The following is a 16,356-nucleotide window of genomic DNA, read 5'->3' as shown; positions in this document are numbered from 1 at the left end:
GAAGTGAGGCCAGCATCTTGGGGCCTGGTGTAAAAGATGGTGAACAGGCTACGGACATTGAGGTACTATTTTTTAAAGGCTTGTCAATCTGGCTGGAAACCAACAAAGGCGGGAAGGACAGAGTGGGGGACCCGCACGAGACAGAGGGGCCACAGGGAGCAGATGCGGCAAGCTGCTGCCCAGCTCCCTCTTGTTCACTTTTCTTGTTTGGGTTGCACTGGGGACTAACCAGGGAGGGGACCCAGCAGTAGGGCCAGCAGGGCAGGCAGGCTGGGGTCACAGGGTGCCTGCCGTGTGGGCAGAAGGCAGGCAGGCCGCAGCAGCAGGGCCAAGCTGAGAAAAAGACGGTGGGTGCCAGGACTGGCTGCCAAAACCCCTCAAGCCCCCGAGAGGCCCCTGAGCAGGGAGCTGGCTCTGCAGCGCCACCTGGTGACTGGAGGGGAGCTGCAGCTGGAAGGTGACCCCGGGCCTCAGAAGAAGTCGCACATCAACCACTGTCCCTCGGTTGCGGGTGTTTTATTTCCAGCATATTTCTGACCTGGTGACCCTCCACAGTCCAGCAGGAGATAGGCAGGAGGGAGGAAGGTCAGCCTGCACCTGCACCCATCCCTAACTAAGGTTATCTCCTTGCTGAGAGTTACCCACAGTGGCAAGAGCGACCTTCTGGCACGAGGAAGCGCTCAGAGGCCCCTGGAAAAGGGGCAGCCAAGGCCCCACGCCAGCACGGCCAGGCGATGCAGCTGTGGTGCAGACCCCTCTCCCCCGCACAGCACTCCTCCTCTCCGTGCCCGCCTGGGATCTGGTCTCAGCGTCCCAGCAGCCGCAGCATCTCCTGAGGATCCAGCAGCTTCTCCCTGGGCTTCCCCACACCCTGGCCCCGGGACACCTCCTCGGCATCCAGCTTCTCCCAGTCCGAGAAGGACACAGGCCAGACCCCTGCGGCAGAGGGAAGACGGGTCACTGCCTTCACCTCCTCCTCTACCCCAGCCCAGAGCAGCCCCCTTCCAAACAGTGAAAGGCCCAGGGAGCCCCCCACCCCGCCTCCCAGGAGCTCACACAGGGCCCAGACCTCGGCTGCTGAGCAGGGCCTTGACGGCCGCATAGCCAGGCCTGGGGCCAGACGGCAGCAGCCCCGCTTTCAGGTCCTGCAGCAGAATCTGGCCGGTGACGAAGCTGTCAGTCATGGTAGTGGTGATGACACCTGTGGGCCCCCGCTTCACCCAGCCGCTGCAGTAGAGGCCTTGGAGAGGGGTAACAAAGGGGTAAGCAATGGGGAGTTGGCTGGACACCCCTGGCAAGCCTGGGCCTCAGTACACACACATGTGCACACGCCTCCATACACCCCACGGCCTCCCAGCATCCATCAGCTGGGCCCACTCTGGCCGCTGGCCCACTGCCCTCAATGCTTCCCAACCTGTATTCACCATGCCGTCCCCCCTTACACCTCAGTGTCCCTGTAGACCAGGAGCTCCCTGTAGGAGCTGGGTCCTGCCCACCTTGTTTCAACAGGCTCTCAGTCAACACTGACTGAATGAATTAATGACTAGACAGGTATGTGGATGTTAAATCAGGCTGGAAGCTCGCTGAGGCCAAGGGGCTGCTCCTTCATCTCCAGTCCCAGCACTAGGCCTAGCCCAGAGCAGGCCTCAGTAAATTGAATGACTTAATAACCAGACATATATGTGGGCATCTCAGCTAGACTGGGAGCTTCCTCTAGGGCCAGGAGGAGGCTGGGGCAGGGCCAGGGTCTTGGGACAGGGCCTGGCTCATAGCAGGTTCTCAATGCATGTCACCAGATGAATGAATGAATGTGAATGGCCCCGGGAGACACCAGCCTCCCTGTCCCCCACTGCACCCTCTCACCTGGCACATCCACAACCCGGCCCTCCGTATTGGGGATGACCCCGAGTTTGGGGTCAAAGGGCACACTGGGGTCGATGGGGCGGCTCTTATACCCAATGCTGCTCAGCACCAGCCCACAGGGGAGGTCCTCCACGTCTCCAGTGGGCACTGCCCGGGTGGCCTCACCAACACCCTGTGGGGAGAGTGTGGGCAACACCAGGCTGGGGCTGGGGAGATTTGAGAATGGGGGTGTCTTTGGGTAACAGAAGACTCACCTCCAGTCTGGTGACTGCCAGGCGGATGCCTGCCGCTCGCCGCCCATCTGGCGAGGGCAGCACCTGCTGCGGGCTTCGGAAAAAGCGGAGGCCCCAGGCGCGGGAGGCCGATGCCCAGCGGGCAGCCTCCGCCACCCCTGGCTTCTCCGTGGCTGCTCGAAGCAGTAGTTCCATCAGCCGCTTCCTTGGGCGAGGGACCTCTGTTAGCAACACAGAACATCTCAGGGCGGTGTCCGGGTTACAGCCCTCTCCCCTAATGCCCTCCCCCGAGCCCTCTCTGACCTAGACCATCCCCTCCCTAGTGAGCCGGGGGGCCAGGCCAGGGCCCCTCACCCTTGATTCTGTCCTGAAGGCCCAAGAAATCCGCAGGATCCAAAATGGGCCGAGTTCCCGGTAACTGAATCATCTCCCGAAGCTCCTTGGAGGTGTGGGCGGGGAGTGGGGGAGGAGTCAGGCCCAGAGCGCTGTCCACTCTTGAGCCCACCCCAGAACCCAGCCCAGGTGGGAGACACCACCAGCTCCCGCCAGAAGGCAGGCACTGGGCCCCAGGGGGGCCTGCCTGGCTCTCCCTCTTCCACCCCAGGCAGCTCTGCCCTGCCACACCTCCCAAGGGGCAGACCATCTACTTGGGACCCTGGCCCCTCTCCCTCAGGCCCCAGCACCTTAATGGTGAAGGCCACTTGCAGGGCTCCACGTCGGCCCACTATCCACACCGTCTTCACCTGACTCTGTCTCAGTGCCCCCAGGGCAGCCTCCGTGATATCCGTTTTCTGGCACAAAAGGAGGACCTTAAAGTCGTTCGACACTGACAGCAGAAGGGGCCTCTCCATTAGCTGGGCGGTGAGAAGGTTGGCAGCCTGAGATGGTACCACTGCCCACCCCCCCGGTGGCCAGATGGAGCACTGCTGCCAATTCTGCAAATGGCTCCAATTAGTAGCAAACCAGGCCCACGCTCTTCATTCGACAAGTGTTTACTGAGTGTTTACCACGTGCCAGGCACTGTGCAAAGGGCATGGGTTGGGGGGGTGTGAATGGTGAGCAAAAGAGACGTGGTGCCGGCCTTCACAGAGCTTCTGATCTGGTGGAGGGAGAGACTTATCGAATATTCAATAAAAAGTATAAAATTGCAGTGGTGACAACATGCTTTGAAACAGAAGTAGCCAAGTCTATGGGAGGAGAGTATTACAGGGAAATGGACCTATTCAGGTCCATGGAGGCTTCCTGGAGGAAGGGACAACTGAACCAAGAACTAAAAGATGCAAACAGGTTAACGGGCAGGAGGTGAGGTGAGAGGGTTCTGAGCAAGAGGAATGGTGTGTGTATACTGAAAACTTTTTCTAGAAAAGCCTATGTAGCTGCAGAAAGTGAAGGGGGAAATGGTATGAGACGAAGCTCACAGGCTGCCTTTTAGAAGGCCTCTGCCCAGCACCAAGGGGAGACAGAGGCTCAGCATGGAGGGACGAGGCCCAAACCCTGCAGGCAGGGGCACCCTCTCTTCGGTGTGACCCCCCCTCCACCCCTCCAGCCCTTGACCTACCCACTCACCTCCAGGTGCTCAGGTGGCGTCAGCAGGATCCGGGCCACATCCAGAGCCACATTCCCCTGCCCCAGGACCACGGCCGTGTCACAGCTCAGGTCCGGCGCCAGCTGGAGGACAGAGGTCTGGATACGGGTCCCCTAACCTCGGCCCCAGTCAGGCTAATCTCAGCCTCATGCCCAGTCCCCGGCCGCACCCTCAGGCTCCCCTACACTCGGAAAGTCCACCCACCCTGAGCTTCAGCTCAGGTCCCTCCATCCCGACCCGGCGGCCCCTCTTCCCAGAGGCCTCCCCCCTCGGTCAGCCTGATGTTTCGCATCTCATCTCACTGCGAGCTTCCCAGGCCTGTGTCTCCCTCTTCCCCGAGCTGTGGCAGCCAAGAGCTGCCCCTGGCCCCGGTGAGGAGTGGGGAGGAAGAGGCAGGGGGAGTGCTCCCCAAACTCACCTCCCGGTTCTCAGGAAGCCCATTGTACCAGCCCACAAAGGCCCGGGCTGAGAACACGCCAGGCAGCTCCTCTCCGGGGATCTCCAGGGTCTGATGGTCCTCTGCCCCATAGCTCTGAGGAAAGACCCAGAGGCCTCAGCAGCAGCTAAGGGGCCAGGCAGCCCCCGCCAGGCTCCCAGCGGCCTCCTTCCGGCTCCTCCTCCATAGCCTCCGCCGTGGCCCTCACCCCTAGGCCTTCCACCCGCTGCCACCAACCACTGCTGTGGCCCTGCCCCTCGCCCCTCCCCCCCTGTCTGTGCTCACCAGCACCACGGCGTGGTAGGCGTCCCGCAGCTCCTGCACAGTCACATCCCTGCCCACTACCACGTTGCCGTGGAAGGCACAGCGGTCAGAGTGGGCTGTCCGGGTAAAACTGTTGATGACATTCTGCCGGGGCCCGGAGTGGGAGGGGTTAGAGGGCGGGGCAGCTCCAGGGCCTGCGGCTGTGCCACCCTCACCCCACAATGTCCGGGGTGGCATCCCCCCAGAGGGCCTGGGGTCATTCCATGCTGTCAGGGAGCCTCCCTTCCCTCCTCACCTCGACCAAAGTCTCCAAAGCCCTGCTCCGAGCCCAGAGAGACCCACCTTCACCTCGGGGTGGTCGGGCGCCACGCCAAAGCGCACCAGGCCGAAGGGCACCAGCTGCTTCTCGTAGATGTCCACGTGGGCCCGGGAGTGGTGCTGGGGGAGAAGGCAATGGCTGGTGGGGCCGAGGGAGGCCCCTGTGGGTCCTGTCCTTCCCAGGACAAAGCAGGAGGGCCCAGCTCAGTGGGCTAACAAGGTGGCCTCGACCCTCTGCAAGGAGAGAGAAAGGCCCACGACTCCCCATCTGCCTAGAGAGCCGGGCTAGAGGAGTGGGCAGCACAGCGCCAGGGCAGCCAAGGCCAGACTTCAAGGACTGCCAGCCCATTGAGATGGCGAGAACTCTGGTCAACCAAGGAAGACGGCAGTTTTCCCTCAACTGGAGTTGTATCAGGGGAGCTTCTTCGTCTACTTGGGTCAGACGTGACACACAGCCCTGCCCTAGAACCCGCAGACACTTCTAGAAGTGCCCAGCCCGTAGATGACCTGAGAACCACCCTTGGAAACTCATACCTGCTTTAGCTCTAGCCTCCAAGACCGTCCTGTTGGAAAGCGGACCAGCAGGACAGAGACTTAGAGGCACAGCTGGGGCATGAGGGGAGCACAGGGGGATGGAAGTGGCCCTACTCCTAGTCTTAGAAAAAACAATCTCACTCATATGTCGGTTCCACATTGCCTGCCCCCCACCCCGGGGCACCCAGAGGGGCTGTGGGGAAGGCTCAGGTTTGGGGGTCGGGCAGACAAGTGTGGTGTAGCTCTGCCACCAAACAGCCGCATGGCCCCGGCAAGTCCCAGCGTCTGCCTGGGTCTCAGTCTCTTCCTCTGTAAACTGGGACGGATGACACGCCCCTCTCAGGGTTGTTGGGAAACATCCCAGAGGTCAGGACGGTGAGACTCTGGGCCACAAGCAGGTTCAGGGTCAAGCAGTTGGGGCTCCCGTGGATGACACTACCCTGCCTCACGCCCCCATCAGCCTCTTGCGCGATTCTGCCCTCCCGATTCAGTGGGACTCGAGGCAAATGAGCTCCCGCCCTTCAGCAGCCCTCACCCCAACAAAGCCTCACACTCAGCTCGTCACCTTTGTCCACATACCACTGCCTGCACCCAAGTCCCGGCCCCCCACGCGCCCATCGTGCCTCCCGACTCTCCCCATCCCCCTCAAGCCCCGCTGACATCGCTGTGCCCTTGAAGGCCTGCAGCTTTGGAGTCAACAGCCGCAGGGCCAACCCAGCCCCACTGCTATCAGACTCTGTGCCGCTGGAATGTTCCTTACTGGACCACAGAACATTCCTTCTGGTGTGGGGTTCTGGATGAAATGAGCAAAGCTTACACCCTTAGCCCAGGGAGTGACCCGCTGTGAGTGTTCAATCAAAAGCTGTCATTACCGCCACTGTGGTTTTTGTGGTAGTTGTATGTCACCACCTTGCTCACAAACCTTCCCTGGCTGTCCTGCCGTGGGACAAAGTTCAAACTGCTGAGCCTGGAGGTCAATACCGGACACTATCCGCCTTTCCATCTTATCTTCCCTTCTTTCCAGCTGTGGAGCCTTCCCTCCAGCTCACAGGGCTCTCTCCAAGGCCACCTCCATAAGGCTCAACCCGCTGGACCTATTTACTGGTTCTCTCACAGGACTGGCCTCATCTTCCAGGACGCCCCTCCTCCCTAGCTCTCACAGGTCCCTCCAATCCCTCTGGCTGTTCTTTTCCAGGCCCCTTTTCCTCTGTCCCCCCTCTAACAAGAATATTCTCTGAGGTTCTTCCAATCTGAGACCCCCCTTCCCTTGCCCCGGCACACATTCCCTGGGGAATTGTCATCTGCTCCCTCCTGTGACCTCAAACTCCCCTGGACTTACTGATGACATTCTACTCTCTCTCTTCTGCCCAGACCTCCCACCAAGCCTGAGACCCCTGAACAGCGCACCCCAGACACCTCACACCCATTGGGATGAAAGTCAGTCCCCCCCTCCCCCAGACCTCTCCCTCTCTGCTCCGGGGTCAGAAGCTGGGGCTCCTCCCTGACTCCCCTCTACCCTGTCCAATCAGACCCCCATCCTCCCCACTGCTCTTTCGGCCACCAGCCCTGCCTCTCGCTCTGCTGTCTGCCCTGCAGGCAGAGAGAGGGCTCCAGATCAAAAACGGGGTGCTTTCAGTCCCTTGCCTAAAACCCTTCACTGAAGCCAACCACCTATAGCAGCAGGCAGGGGTTTGTTTTCAAATGTTGATTCCTGGGCCCCAGCCACAGTTTGATTAGGTGGGAACTAGGCCCAGAAATGTGTATTTTCACAAGTCCCCCAGGGAACTCTGATGGAGGGAAGGGGTGGACAGCACCAAGAGAAACTGCCTGAGTCCAAGCTGGTCAGTGGCTTCCCAGCCACCAGGATCTGGGCCCACCTACCTCCTCCAGGCTCTGCTCTCACCCCTCCACCCTCACTGCACACGCCCACCTTCCTGAACTCAACGGTCCCCAAAGCCGCATTCTCTTTCCTCTGGGTCTTTGTCACACGGTTCTCCGTGCCTGGGGCCCTCTGGCCTCTTACCCATCCCCCTGCCCCACCGGGCTGCTCCTTCTGTCCTTGAGACAGCAATCTGGACGTCACCTCCTCCAGGCTGGGTTAGGTGCCCCTCCTGTACACGCCCACTGCCCCCCCCACCCGCATCAGAGCCCTAGAATACTGCGTAAACCCTCTTCCCACCACTCCACAACCTCCCACAGTAGACTGTCAGGTCCTTGAGCATGGGGACCACGTCTGTCCTGCTCACACCCATGTTCCCCGTGCCAAGCTGTGCCTGGATCATGTCAGTGTCCAGTGGTTGATTACTGAATGGCCCAGCGCAGAGCTTAAGAGCGGGCTCTGCCATCGGAGTGCCCACGCTCAGAACCCAGGCCTTCCCTGCTCAAAGGAGGGGCCTTGGGCAGCCTCGCTCAGTTCTCACCTGTGAAGCAAGAGTCATGCCACCTGCTTCGCAACTTGTCTTGGGGATGCGATGAGATGCTGTACAGACAGTGCCTGACTCGGCTAAGTGCCACTGTCCCAAATGTGCTGCGCGTGTTCCCGCCGCGGGAGCACAGCCAGTCGCTTGGAGCTCCCAGTGGGCAAGGACCAGCTTGTAATTGGCCTCGGTGCCCATCCCCCAGCACCTCCCCCAGGGAAAGTATGTGCAGGCCAGAGCCTTTGTTCACACTGGGGACATTGAGAATCCTGCCTGGAAGGCCTACCCTCCTCCCTCTCCGAATTTCAGGCTCAGCTCGCACAGTGCCCCTTACACAGAGCCCTCCAGGATCTCCCCAGCCTCTCGGAGATCCCTGGTCTCCCTGCCAGCGCCCATGCGGGATGCCCTCTCCAGAGCCTGAGGCCTCCTTCAACTCACTTCTCCAGGAAGCACTTTCTGACTGACCCCACCCAACTGGGCTCATGCTGGTCACTTCATCGTAATTAGCTCTTTCCCCTGTGCTGCTTGGAAGCTGTGCTTAGGTCACTTTTTGGCAGGGTGACCGACGCATCCTGGCCTCCCCAAGACCCTCCCAGTTTTAACACTGAAAGCCTTACATCCTGGGCAAACTGAGCAGGTTGATCACCCTACTTTTTAAGTATTAATATCTGTATATGTGTGCATGTGTGTGCATGTAATGAATATATTCATCCTTTCTCCTCTCTCTCCACGGCAAGGTCACTGTCCTACGTCTCAGTCAGCCTAGGTCTCCCGCACCCCTCCCCCACCCCACCCCCACCAACTCACGCCAACCCATGATTCTCCCTCCCTCCTCCCTCCCGCCAAGGTCTGCCGAAGTTTCAAGGGTAACCAGCAACCTTGGGACCCTGCCCGCCAAGGCTAATACTATAAACCTTGAGACCCCGGCCATGGGGTGAGGGGAAGGCGTGGAATGGAGGGTGGAGAGCAGGCCGGAAGACCAGCACGGCATGGGGAGGGCTGGAGCTATTGGCGAGGAGAGTGCAGTGAGGTGCCTAAAGTTACAGAAATCCCTGAGAAGAGGGGGTGGCCTCAAGATGCAGGATGTTCGGGACAGAGTGGAGACAGAGGAGAAAGAAGGGAAGATGAGGGGCAGGACAAAGTCATCATGCAGGTCTGCATAAGCTCCCTGGAGTACTTGGCCAAGAAGGCATAGCTGACCGTTTGCCACAGACCACTGACCATCACCCATGAGACAAACACACTTCTCTTCTAGCTGAGGACCTAGAGTGGGGAGCCCCAGGTGACAAAGCATGCAGGAAATGTCCCGTCTAGATGGGCTGGGAGCCCCTTCCCCTTCAGGGATCCAGGAGTGCTTTTAAAACCCAAAGGAGTGGAGCTTGCCCTTAGGATTGGAGCAGCAGGTGAATCATGGGAAAAGGAACCAGGAGGAAGCGGCTTACCTTTAGCAGGTGTTGGGCAGTGTAAAAGCCAGCTGGGCCACTGCCCACCACACAGATCTGGGGGGTCTGCTCCTGTGTGGAGAACTGCTGGCGGAAGCCTAGGGCAGGGGGGACCGGCGAGGAAGGTCAGTTCAAGACTCCCTCCCCATCCCAAACCCCAACTTCAGTGTCCAACAGAAAACGGAGTTTCCCAGGCTTCACCCTCATCTGTGCCCTCCTTCTCTTTTTCCTCAAAGCTTTGGCGTTTGCAGGGTCCCTTACTTCATCTGAATTCCCAAAGGCTGTGTCTCCATCCAGAGCCCTCATCTCACCCATGAACTTACTACGCCGCTGAAGATGGCCTACTCGACAATCCCCATCACCCCTGAAGCTTCCCTGCTCAGCACTTCTTAATTTTTCTCACCGGGTTCCCAACCCACCCAGCTAGAATACCACATCCTTCCAACAGACCCCATATCGCCCCTGTGGATCTGCCCACAAGGCCCCATTTTACCTCTTCTTACCTCTCTCTCCACAGAGCCCTCTATTGCCCATATAGGCCCCTGTTTCGCCTCAGACTTCCCTCTTGCCCCACAGACCTCCTTATCACCCCCATTCACTCCTTCTCACTTCTGTGGACATCATGGTCTCCCCTTCTCACTTTTGTTGACCCCTGTCTCACCGCAGGAGCCTCACATATTACCGCACAGGCCGCCATCTGCCCCTGTACACCACCCCCATCTCATCTGCATGAATGGACCCCTCCAGTCTCGCCCCTGGTCCCCTCTCTCTCCCCTCTCCAGCCCTGCAACCAGCTCGGCTCCTACTCCTATACTTAGCGCTCGCAGGCCTCCCCGCGCTCCCATTCAGCCCTAGAGGTGCCCTGCTCCTACTCTGGGTGCTCTCGGAAGGAGGCGGCCGGGTCCGAGGCCATGCCAACCAGGGCCACCAGCGCCAACAGCGCGGAGCCATGCCTGGAAATGGCAACTAGCCAGCGGACCCGACCCCGCTGACTGCCCTGATCTCCCGCGCCGGCTCCGGCTCCGCCCCCGTCCTTCCTGTGACCCCGCCCACAATCGCAGTCCCGCCCCAAATCCCGCCTCCCCCGCTCCAGGAAAGCACAGCGTGGCGGCTCCACTCCCACAACCGAAAGAATCCCGCCGCCCTAATGAAAAGCCTGCCCCCCCCCACCGTCCACCCCCTTCCGTTGAGGGTCCGCCCCCCCAGGATTTCCGGGCCGTACGTGACTCAATAAATTGCTCCGTAATCTTTACCCTCCCGCCAATTATCTGGAGCCTAGAGTTGGAGGAGAGCAAATCCCCATTGCTGTTTCAATCCCGCCTGAAAGAAGGAGCCAATTAGAAAGGAGCTTACTTTACTTACCCCACCCCCGGAAGCTGTCGTCGCTCTCTGATGACGCAACGCCTTTCCCATTTGATAGCGTACCCCAGCTCGTTTCCGTCTCAGCCAATCACAAGCCAGGTTCAAGCGAGCCTCCCCGCCCATTGGGTAATAACCACAGAGTCCGGAAGTCTGGAAAAAGGGTCTCCAGGCGGGACTGTGGCCGTTTCTTTCTCCGACGCCGGGCGTTACACAGGTTTGACCCCGACAAGATGCTGTCCAGGTCGGGCCAGGGAGAATTTTAAACCTTGGAGATTTTGTTGCTTAATCGTCCTCCCCTTTACATAGGTGAGGGAACAGAGAGGAGCGTCTTGCCCTCTGTACCAAGGGCAGAGCCAGATCTCCCACTCCTGTCCAGCAGGCTGGAATAAGGTGAGGCGAATGAGGCAATGGCCTGGAGTGCAAAATTTAAGGGGGCGCCAAAAACCTCAGTAATCAAAGTAATAATCTTGTAATGCAATGTTTCAGAAGATCAAAATTAAGGCAAAAAAATCCACAATGAACAAAATGTATTTTTATTTATTTTATAGAATTTAATTTTATTTATTTTTTATACAGCAGGTTCTTATTAGTTATCTATTTTATACATATCAGTGTATATATGTCAATCCCAATCTCCCAATTCATCCCACCACCACCACCATCCCCCCCACGACTTTCCCCCCTTGGTGTCCATACGTTTGTTCTCCACATCTACGTCTCTATTTCTGCCTTGCAAACTGGTTCATCTGTACCATTTTTCTAGATTCCACATACATGCGTTAATATACGTTATTTGTTTTTCTCTTTCTGACTTACTTCACTCTGTATGACAGTGTCTAGGTCCATCCACGACTCTACAAATGACCCAATTTCGTTCCTTTTTATGGCTGAGTAATATTCCATTGTACATATGTACCACATCTTCTTTATCCATTCGTCTGTCAATGGGCATTTAGGTTGCTTCTGTGACCTGGCTATTGTAAATAGTGCTGCAGTGAACGTTGGGGTGCATGTGTCTTTTTGAATTATGGTTTTCTCTGGGTATATGCCCAGTAGTGGGATTGCTGGATCATATGGTAATACGAGATGTATTTTTAAATGACGGGTCCGTAGGCACATCTGACCCAGTGATCCTGATGCTGCCTCCCACACCCTTCCCCCCAAGGGCCTTCTTGTGAAGCACATCCTTGGAGAAGCCTTTCCTGACCCATCCTCTCCCAAGCTGGGTTAGAGCCCCTTTTTGTCCCTGCGACACTCCAGCCCATCATTACCTATTACACTGCTTTATCATTCTTTTTTTTTTTAATAAATTTTTTTTATTTTATTTATTTATTTTTGGCTGCATTGGGTCTTCGTTGCTGCACGCAGGCTTTCTCTAGTTGTGGCGAGCGGGGGCTACTATTCGTTGCGGTGCACGGGCTTCTCATTGAAGTGGCTTCTCTTGTTGCGGCGCACGGGCTCTAGGCACGCGGGCTTCAGTAGTTGTGGCTCGCGGGCTCAGTAGTTGTGGCTTGCGGGCTCTAGAGCTCAGACTCAGTAGTTGTGGTGCACGGGCTTAGTTGCTCCGCGGCATGTGGGATCTTCCTGGACCAGGGCTCGAACCCATGTCCCCTTCATTGGCAGGCAGATTCTTAACCACTGCGCCACCAGGGAAGTCCCTATCATTCTTAAATTATTATTTTTTTATTGAAGTTGTCGACTGAAAGAAAAATGTACAATGTACACATCGTGAGTTCAGTTTTATTCCAGGACCTTACTGAGGACTGTAGCCCAGGAGACAGCCTCTCAGATTACTCTGAGAAACTGCTCCAAAGAGGTAAGGGAGGAGCCAGGATATATATGAACTTTTTTTGCTGGGAAAAACATGTAGTCAAGCAAAAAAAGATTATTGCTAATCACAAAGAACAGACATCTCGAGTTACTGCTTTTAGTGCTTTTCCATGTAAGATGCAAGAATATGGGGTCACTGAAATTTTTCCTTAGATATATAAATTAACTATCTAGGGGCCAGTATATCCAAAGCACAGAATGCTTCCTGTTTTTCCCCATCCTGAATTCCCCTTAGGGATCATTGTCAGTGGGTGACTGCAGTAGCTAATGGCTTGATTCTTGCAGAACTGGAATGGCAGGCAACATTTTTTTCTTTACAAAGTACAATGAACAGAAAAGTGCGCAAACCATAAGTGTACTATTTGATGAGTCACCACGAAATATAACCATGTAACCACCACTCAGATCAAGTAGAACATGGCCAGCACCCCCAGGAGCGCCTTGTGCCCCTTCTAGTCACTTCCCCTCCCTCGTACTCAGAGGTAAATACTGCTCTGATTTCTAAGAAGTCATTGTGTTTTGTGCTCATCCCACTAGACCAGGAGTAGGCAAACTACTGTTTGCAGCCCAAATCCTTCCCACCACCTGTTTTTGTATAACCCACAAGTTCATGGCTGTTACATTCTTAAATAGTTTTTCTAAAACTGTAGAGAATAATATTCTGCGACATGTGAAAACTACATAAAGTTAAACAAAATTCTTTTAGGGACCTCCCTGGCGGTCCAGTGGTTAGGACTCGGCGCTTTCACTGCCGGGGCCCGGGTTTGATCCTTGGTTGGGGAACAAAGATCCTGCAAGCCACGCGGCATGGCCAAAAAATAATTTTTTTTTTTTTAGAACACAGCGATGCTCATTTCTTTACATATTGTCTCTGGCTGTTTTTGCACTTTGATGGCACAGTTGAGTAGTTGTGACAGAGACCGTATCATCCACAAAGCCCAAAATATTTACCATCTTGCCTTTTACTGAAAAAGTTTGTCAATTCCTGCACTAGACGGTAAGCTCCAGGAGATTGGGGCCCAATCGCACTCACTCTTTTATCCCCAGAGCTTTGCACAGTGCCTGGCACATAATGGATGTTCATAAAGAGTTTGTCTTGATGATCCATTTATTAAGACGGGAGGAAGAGAAGGAGATTCAGGATCTGACACCCCAGAAAGCCCCAAAGGGCTCCCCACCCAGAGGTAGTATGTCTGGTGGTTAAGAGCAGGAATTCTGGAGTTGGACACACCAGCTTTGAATCTTTCTTCCTCCACTTGCTAGCTATATGACATTGATAAGTTTAATCTCTTTAAGGCTTATCTTCACAATATGTAACGTGAGGGGAAAATAGTACCAATTTCTTGTAAAGATTAAAGTTAGATAGCATAGGTAAAAATGTGCTGTAAGTTCTGAATTGATGTTAGCTATCATCATCATCATTGTAAACTTTATCACCTCCGATACACCTCTGTTAATTAGACCTTAGGTCTCTGCAGAGCCCTAGAAGGGCTTCATTCACTCCTGTCATCTCCCCTCATTTCTTAAGCCCCACGCAATCCCAGCCACAATCCCAGCGTAACAGAAAATCAAGCTTCAAAGTGATGGAGTGTTCTTGGGTGCTTACTGTACAGCCAAGTCTGGTACCAGGGCCTCCAGGTACAGCCCATTCCCCACTCAGGCCCAGATCAATGACAATGAGTCCCTGATTGTATTAGGATGGTTTTATTTTTATCTTTATTTTTTTAATAAATTTATTTATTTATTCATTTATTTAGTTTTTGGCTGCATTGGGTCTTTGCTGCTGCACACGGGTTTTCTCTAGTTGCTGAGAGCTGGGGCTACTCTTTGTTGCGGTGCGCGGGCTTCTCATTGCGGTGGCTTCTCTTGTTGTGGAGCACGGGCTCTAGGCGCACGGGCTTCAGTAGTTGTGGCTCGCGGGCTCTAGAGCACAGGCTCAGTAGTTGTGGCGCACGGGCTTAGTTGCTCCGTGGCATGTGGGATCTTCCCAGACCAGGGCTCGAACCCGTGTCCCCTGCGTTGGCAGGTGGATTCTTAACCACTGCACCACCAGGGAAGCCCTAGGATGGTTTTAATCATTAGCCAGGAGTGTGCAATGGGGCCTTTTCTGATGTTGCATTTTTCATGTGGAGAATAAGCAGTTTGATTAATCACATTCCCAGTCCTTAAGGCCATGTCTGAGTCGCTAATGCATTTCAAAAGAGCAGCGATATGTTATAGTATATATATATATACTTTATATATATATATGTATATATATATATATAAAGTAGGCGGGGGAGGCTGCCAAGCCTGCCTCGTTCCAAGAGGGCTGCTTGGATCCAAACCTCTGCTCTATCAGCCAGCCTCCCAGCAGGAAACAGACGGCGTGCTCAGAGGGGCTGACTGAAGAGAGTTTAATGAAGGAACTCTGTGCAGAGGTGTAGCAGGATGCAGGTTGTGGTGAAGCCCCTCTAGGGCTAGCAATAGCTGGAAGCCACTACCACCCCAGGCCCGGAAGGAGCAAAAGGAGGGACTGTTTCAGAAGTAGTGAGAGCTGTAGCTGTAGGAGAGGGCGCCGGACAGGAGGTGTGGGCTTCGGGACAGGAGCGCAGGGTGGAGGTGAAGGTAATGGCTCTGGACGGGCCAGTGGCAGCTACCCAGCAGAGCCACCTAAGGCCACACCAGAGATGGGTTCCCTAACAGGACCCGGCTTAGAGAATGCCTTCACCCCTCAGAGGTCAGAGAATGCCCTCTGACCCCTCAGCCCATCCCATTTGCTGGCATTTAGCCTCCCCATCATCAGGGTCACCACACCCTTCACCTCATCCAAGGACTTCACTGAAAAACAAGGCAATTGTGTGCTCAGAAGAGACTTGCATGTCCTCGACCAGAGATGATTTTTGCCCCCCAGGGGACATTTGGCAGTGTCTGCAGACATTTTTGATGGTCACAACTTGGGTTCCTGGAACCCAGTGGATAGAAGCTGGGGATGCTGCTAAACACCCTACAATGCACAGGACAGGCCCCCAGCGACAAAGCACTATCTGGCCAAAATGTCATGGTGCTGAGGTGAGAAACCGTGTTTTAAACTAACTGCTCTGGCCTCCTGTCACAGGCTGGGCCTCCCTCTCTGTTCCTCCATCAGCCTCCAGCCGGGCCTTCCTCCCACCCTCTAATCCAGCCTCCAGCCAGGGCAGCTCCCAGCCCTCTCTCAAGGCTGCCCGCTTTGGGCTGAATCTCAGTGGTGTCCCCAGTACCTGGACCTCTTCCTGCGGCTGGCACCGGTAGTTCTCTTATATTCCCACCTCGCTCCCAGGCTGCAGACCATCCTTTCACAGCCAAGCCTAGCCCTGGACTCCCAGCTCTTGTATCCGCACCCCACACACACACTCCTTCCCCTCCTTCCTCTCCTCTCTAAGGCCATCTGACCTCCAGACCCTGTTCCCGTAACCCCTCTCCAGCCTCAGCGACCCTCCCAGTAATTTTCTCTCTCTTCCAATTGTGAATTCTTCCACCCCTTGTAAACATCATGGAACAATGCAGACTTCTAGAGCTAGCCAAGGTCACGCTCAAAGCTATTTATACCCTTTCTCCCCTTATTTCGCCTGGAGTGCCCTCCCCACAAAACACACACTCTGATCTCACAGATGCTGTGGGTCTTGGGAGCTGCTGAGCCAGTGTCTTGCACAGGCTTACGGGCTGAAAGATTAGGAAGGTCTGCCAAAGGTAACCTCTCCCTGTGGTCCCTGGGAAGAGGGCTCCTTAGGGGCCAGAACCTCAAGGGCACAGGAAGAAGCAGTGGCCAACCAAGTGTGGGGCTCCCTGGCACCAGGGAGCGGACCCTTCTCTCTCGGTGTCCCCTCCTAGCCTGCCCCCTACATAGGGCCCCTCCTTACCCCGGTCCTATAGCCCTACCGAGGCTCAGAGCAAGCAGGGGAGGAATCCAGCTGTTTAGCCCTGAGATGAAGCTGGCTGAGGTCCAGATTGACCAGAACGCCCAGCCACCTTTATTCCTTTCCTCCAGATATTCCTCAAGACCCGGGAAAGCAAGCAGGGCAGGTGACCCCCAGGCCCCCCAGCATGAGCTCCC

At 55.7% G+C, this 16,356-nt stretch overlaps 1 protein-coding gene across 4 annotated transcripts; it reads right to left on the bottom strand.

The window, feature by feature from the left end:
- Nucleotides 1–505: 505 nt before the first annotated feature.
- On the bottom strand, nt 506–10,133 carry FDXR (ferredoxin reductase). 4 transcript variants are annotated; one of them, XM_061177114.1, is made up of 13 exons: nt 9,965–10,133; nt 9,255–9,373; nt 9,093–9,164; nt 4,724–4,819; nt 4,403–4,525; nt 4,100–4,213; nt 3,663–3,764; nt 2,780–2,887; nt 2,451–2,535; nt 2,118–2,317; nt 1,864–2,035; nt 1,070–1,240; nt 506–936 (listed from the first exon to the last, which is right to left on the bottom strand). In XM_061177114.1, exons 1-13 carry the CDS (start codon nt 10,041–10,043, stop codon nt 806–808), a joined length of 1,572 nt encoding a protein of 523 aa, XP_061033097.1. In that variant the 5' UTR covers nt 10,044–10,133; the 3' UTR covers nt 506–805. The 4 variants fall into 4 exon arrangements, with proteins under 4 accessions (XP_061033097.1, XP_061033094.1, XP_061033095.1 ...); XM_061177111.1 differs by lacking the exon at nt 9,255–9,373 and having other exon boundaries at nt 2,780–2,905; nt 9,093–9,190; XM_061177112.1 differs by lacking the exon at nt 9,255–9,373 and having other exon boundaries at nt 9,093–9,190.
- Between the last annotated feature and the right edge of the window lie 6,223 nt (nt 10,134–16,356).

The sequence above is a fragment of the Eubalaena glacialis genome, chromosome 19 (assembly GCF_028564815.1).
Source record: "Eubalaena glacialis isolate mEubGla1 chromosome 19, mEubGla1.1.hap2.+ XY, whole genome shotgun sequence".
Taxonomy (NCBI): Eukaryota; Metazoa; Chordata; class Mammalia; order Artiodactyla; family Balaenidae; genus Eubalaena; species Eubalaena glacialis.
Note: the sequence above shows the minus strand (reverse complement) of the source record. Positions and strands in the feature narration are given on the sequence as shown.

Excerpts from the sequence above, each read along its gene's own strand:
- FDXR (XM_061177114.1), bottom strand. The coding sequence starts at position 10,043 with ATGGCTCCGCGCTGTTGGCGCTGGTGGCCCTGGTTGGCATGGCCTCGG. Across the intron at positions 3,765-4,099 it reads GGCTTCCTGAGAACCGGGAG|CTGGCGCCGGACCTGAGCTG; the intron begins GTGAGTTTGGGG and ends TCTGTCCTCCAG. Across the intron at positions 2,036-2,117 it reads TGGCAGTCACCAGACTGGAG|GGTGTTGGTGAGGCCACCCG; the intron begins GTGAGTCTTCTG and ends CTCTCCCCACAG.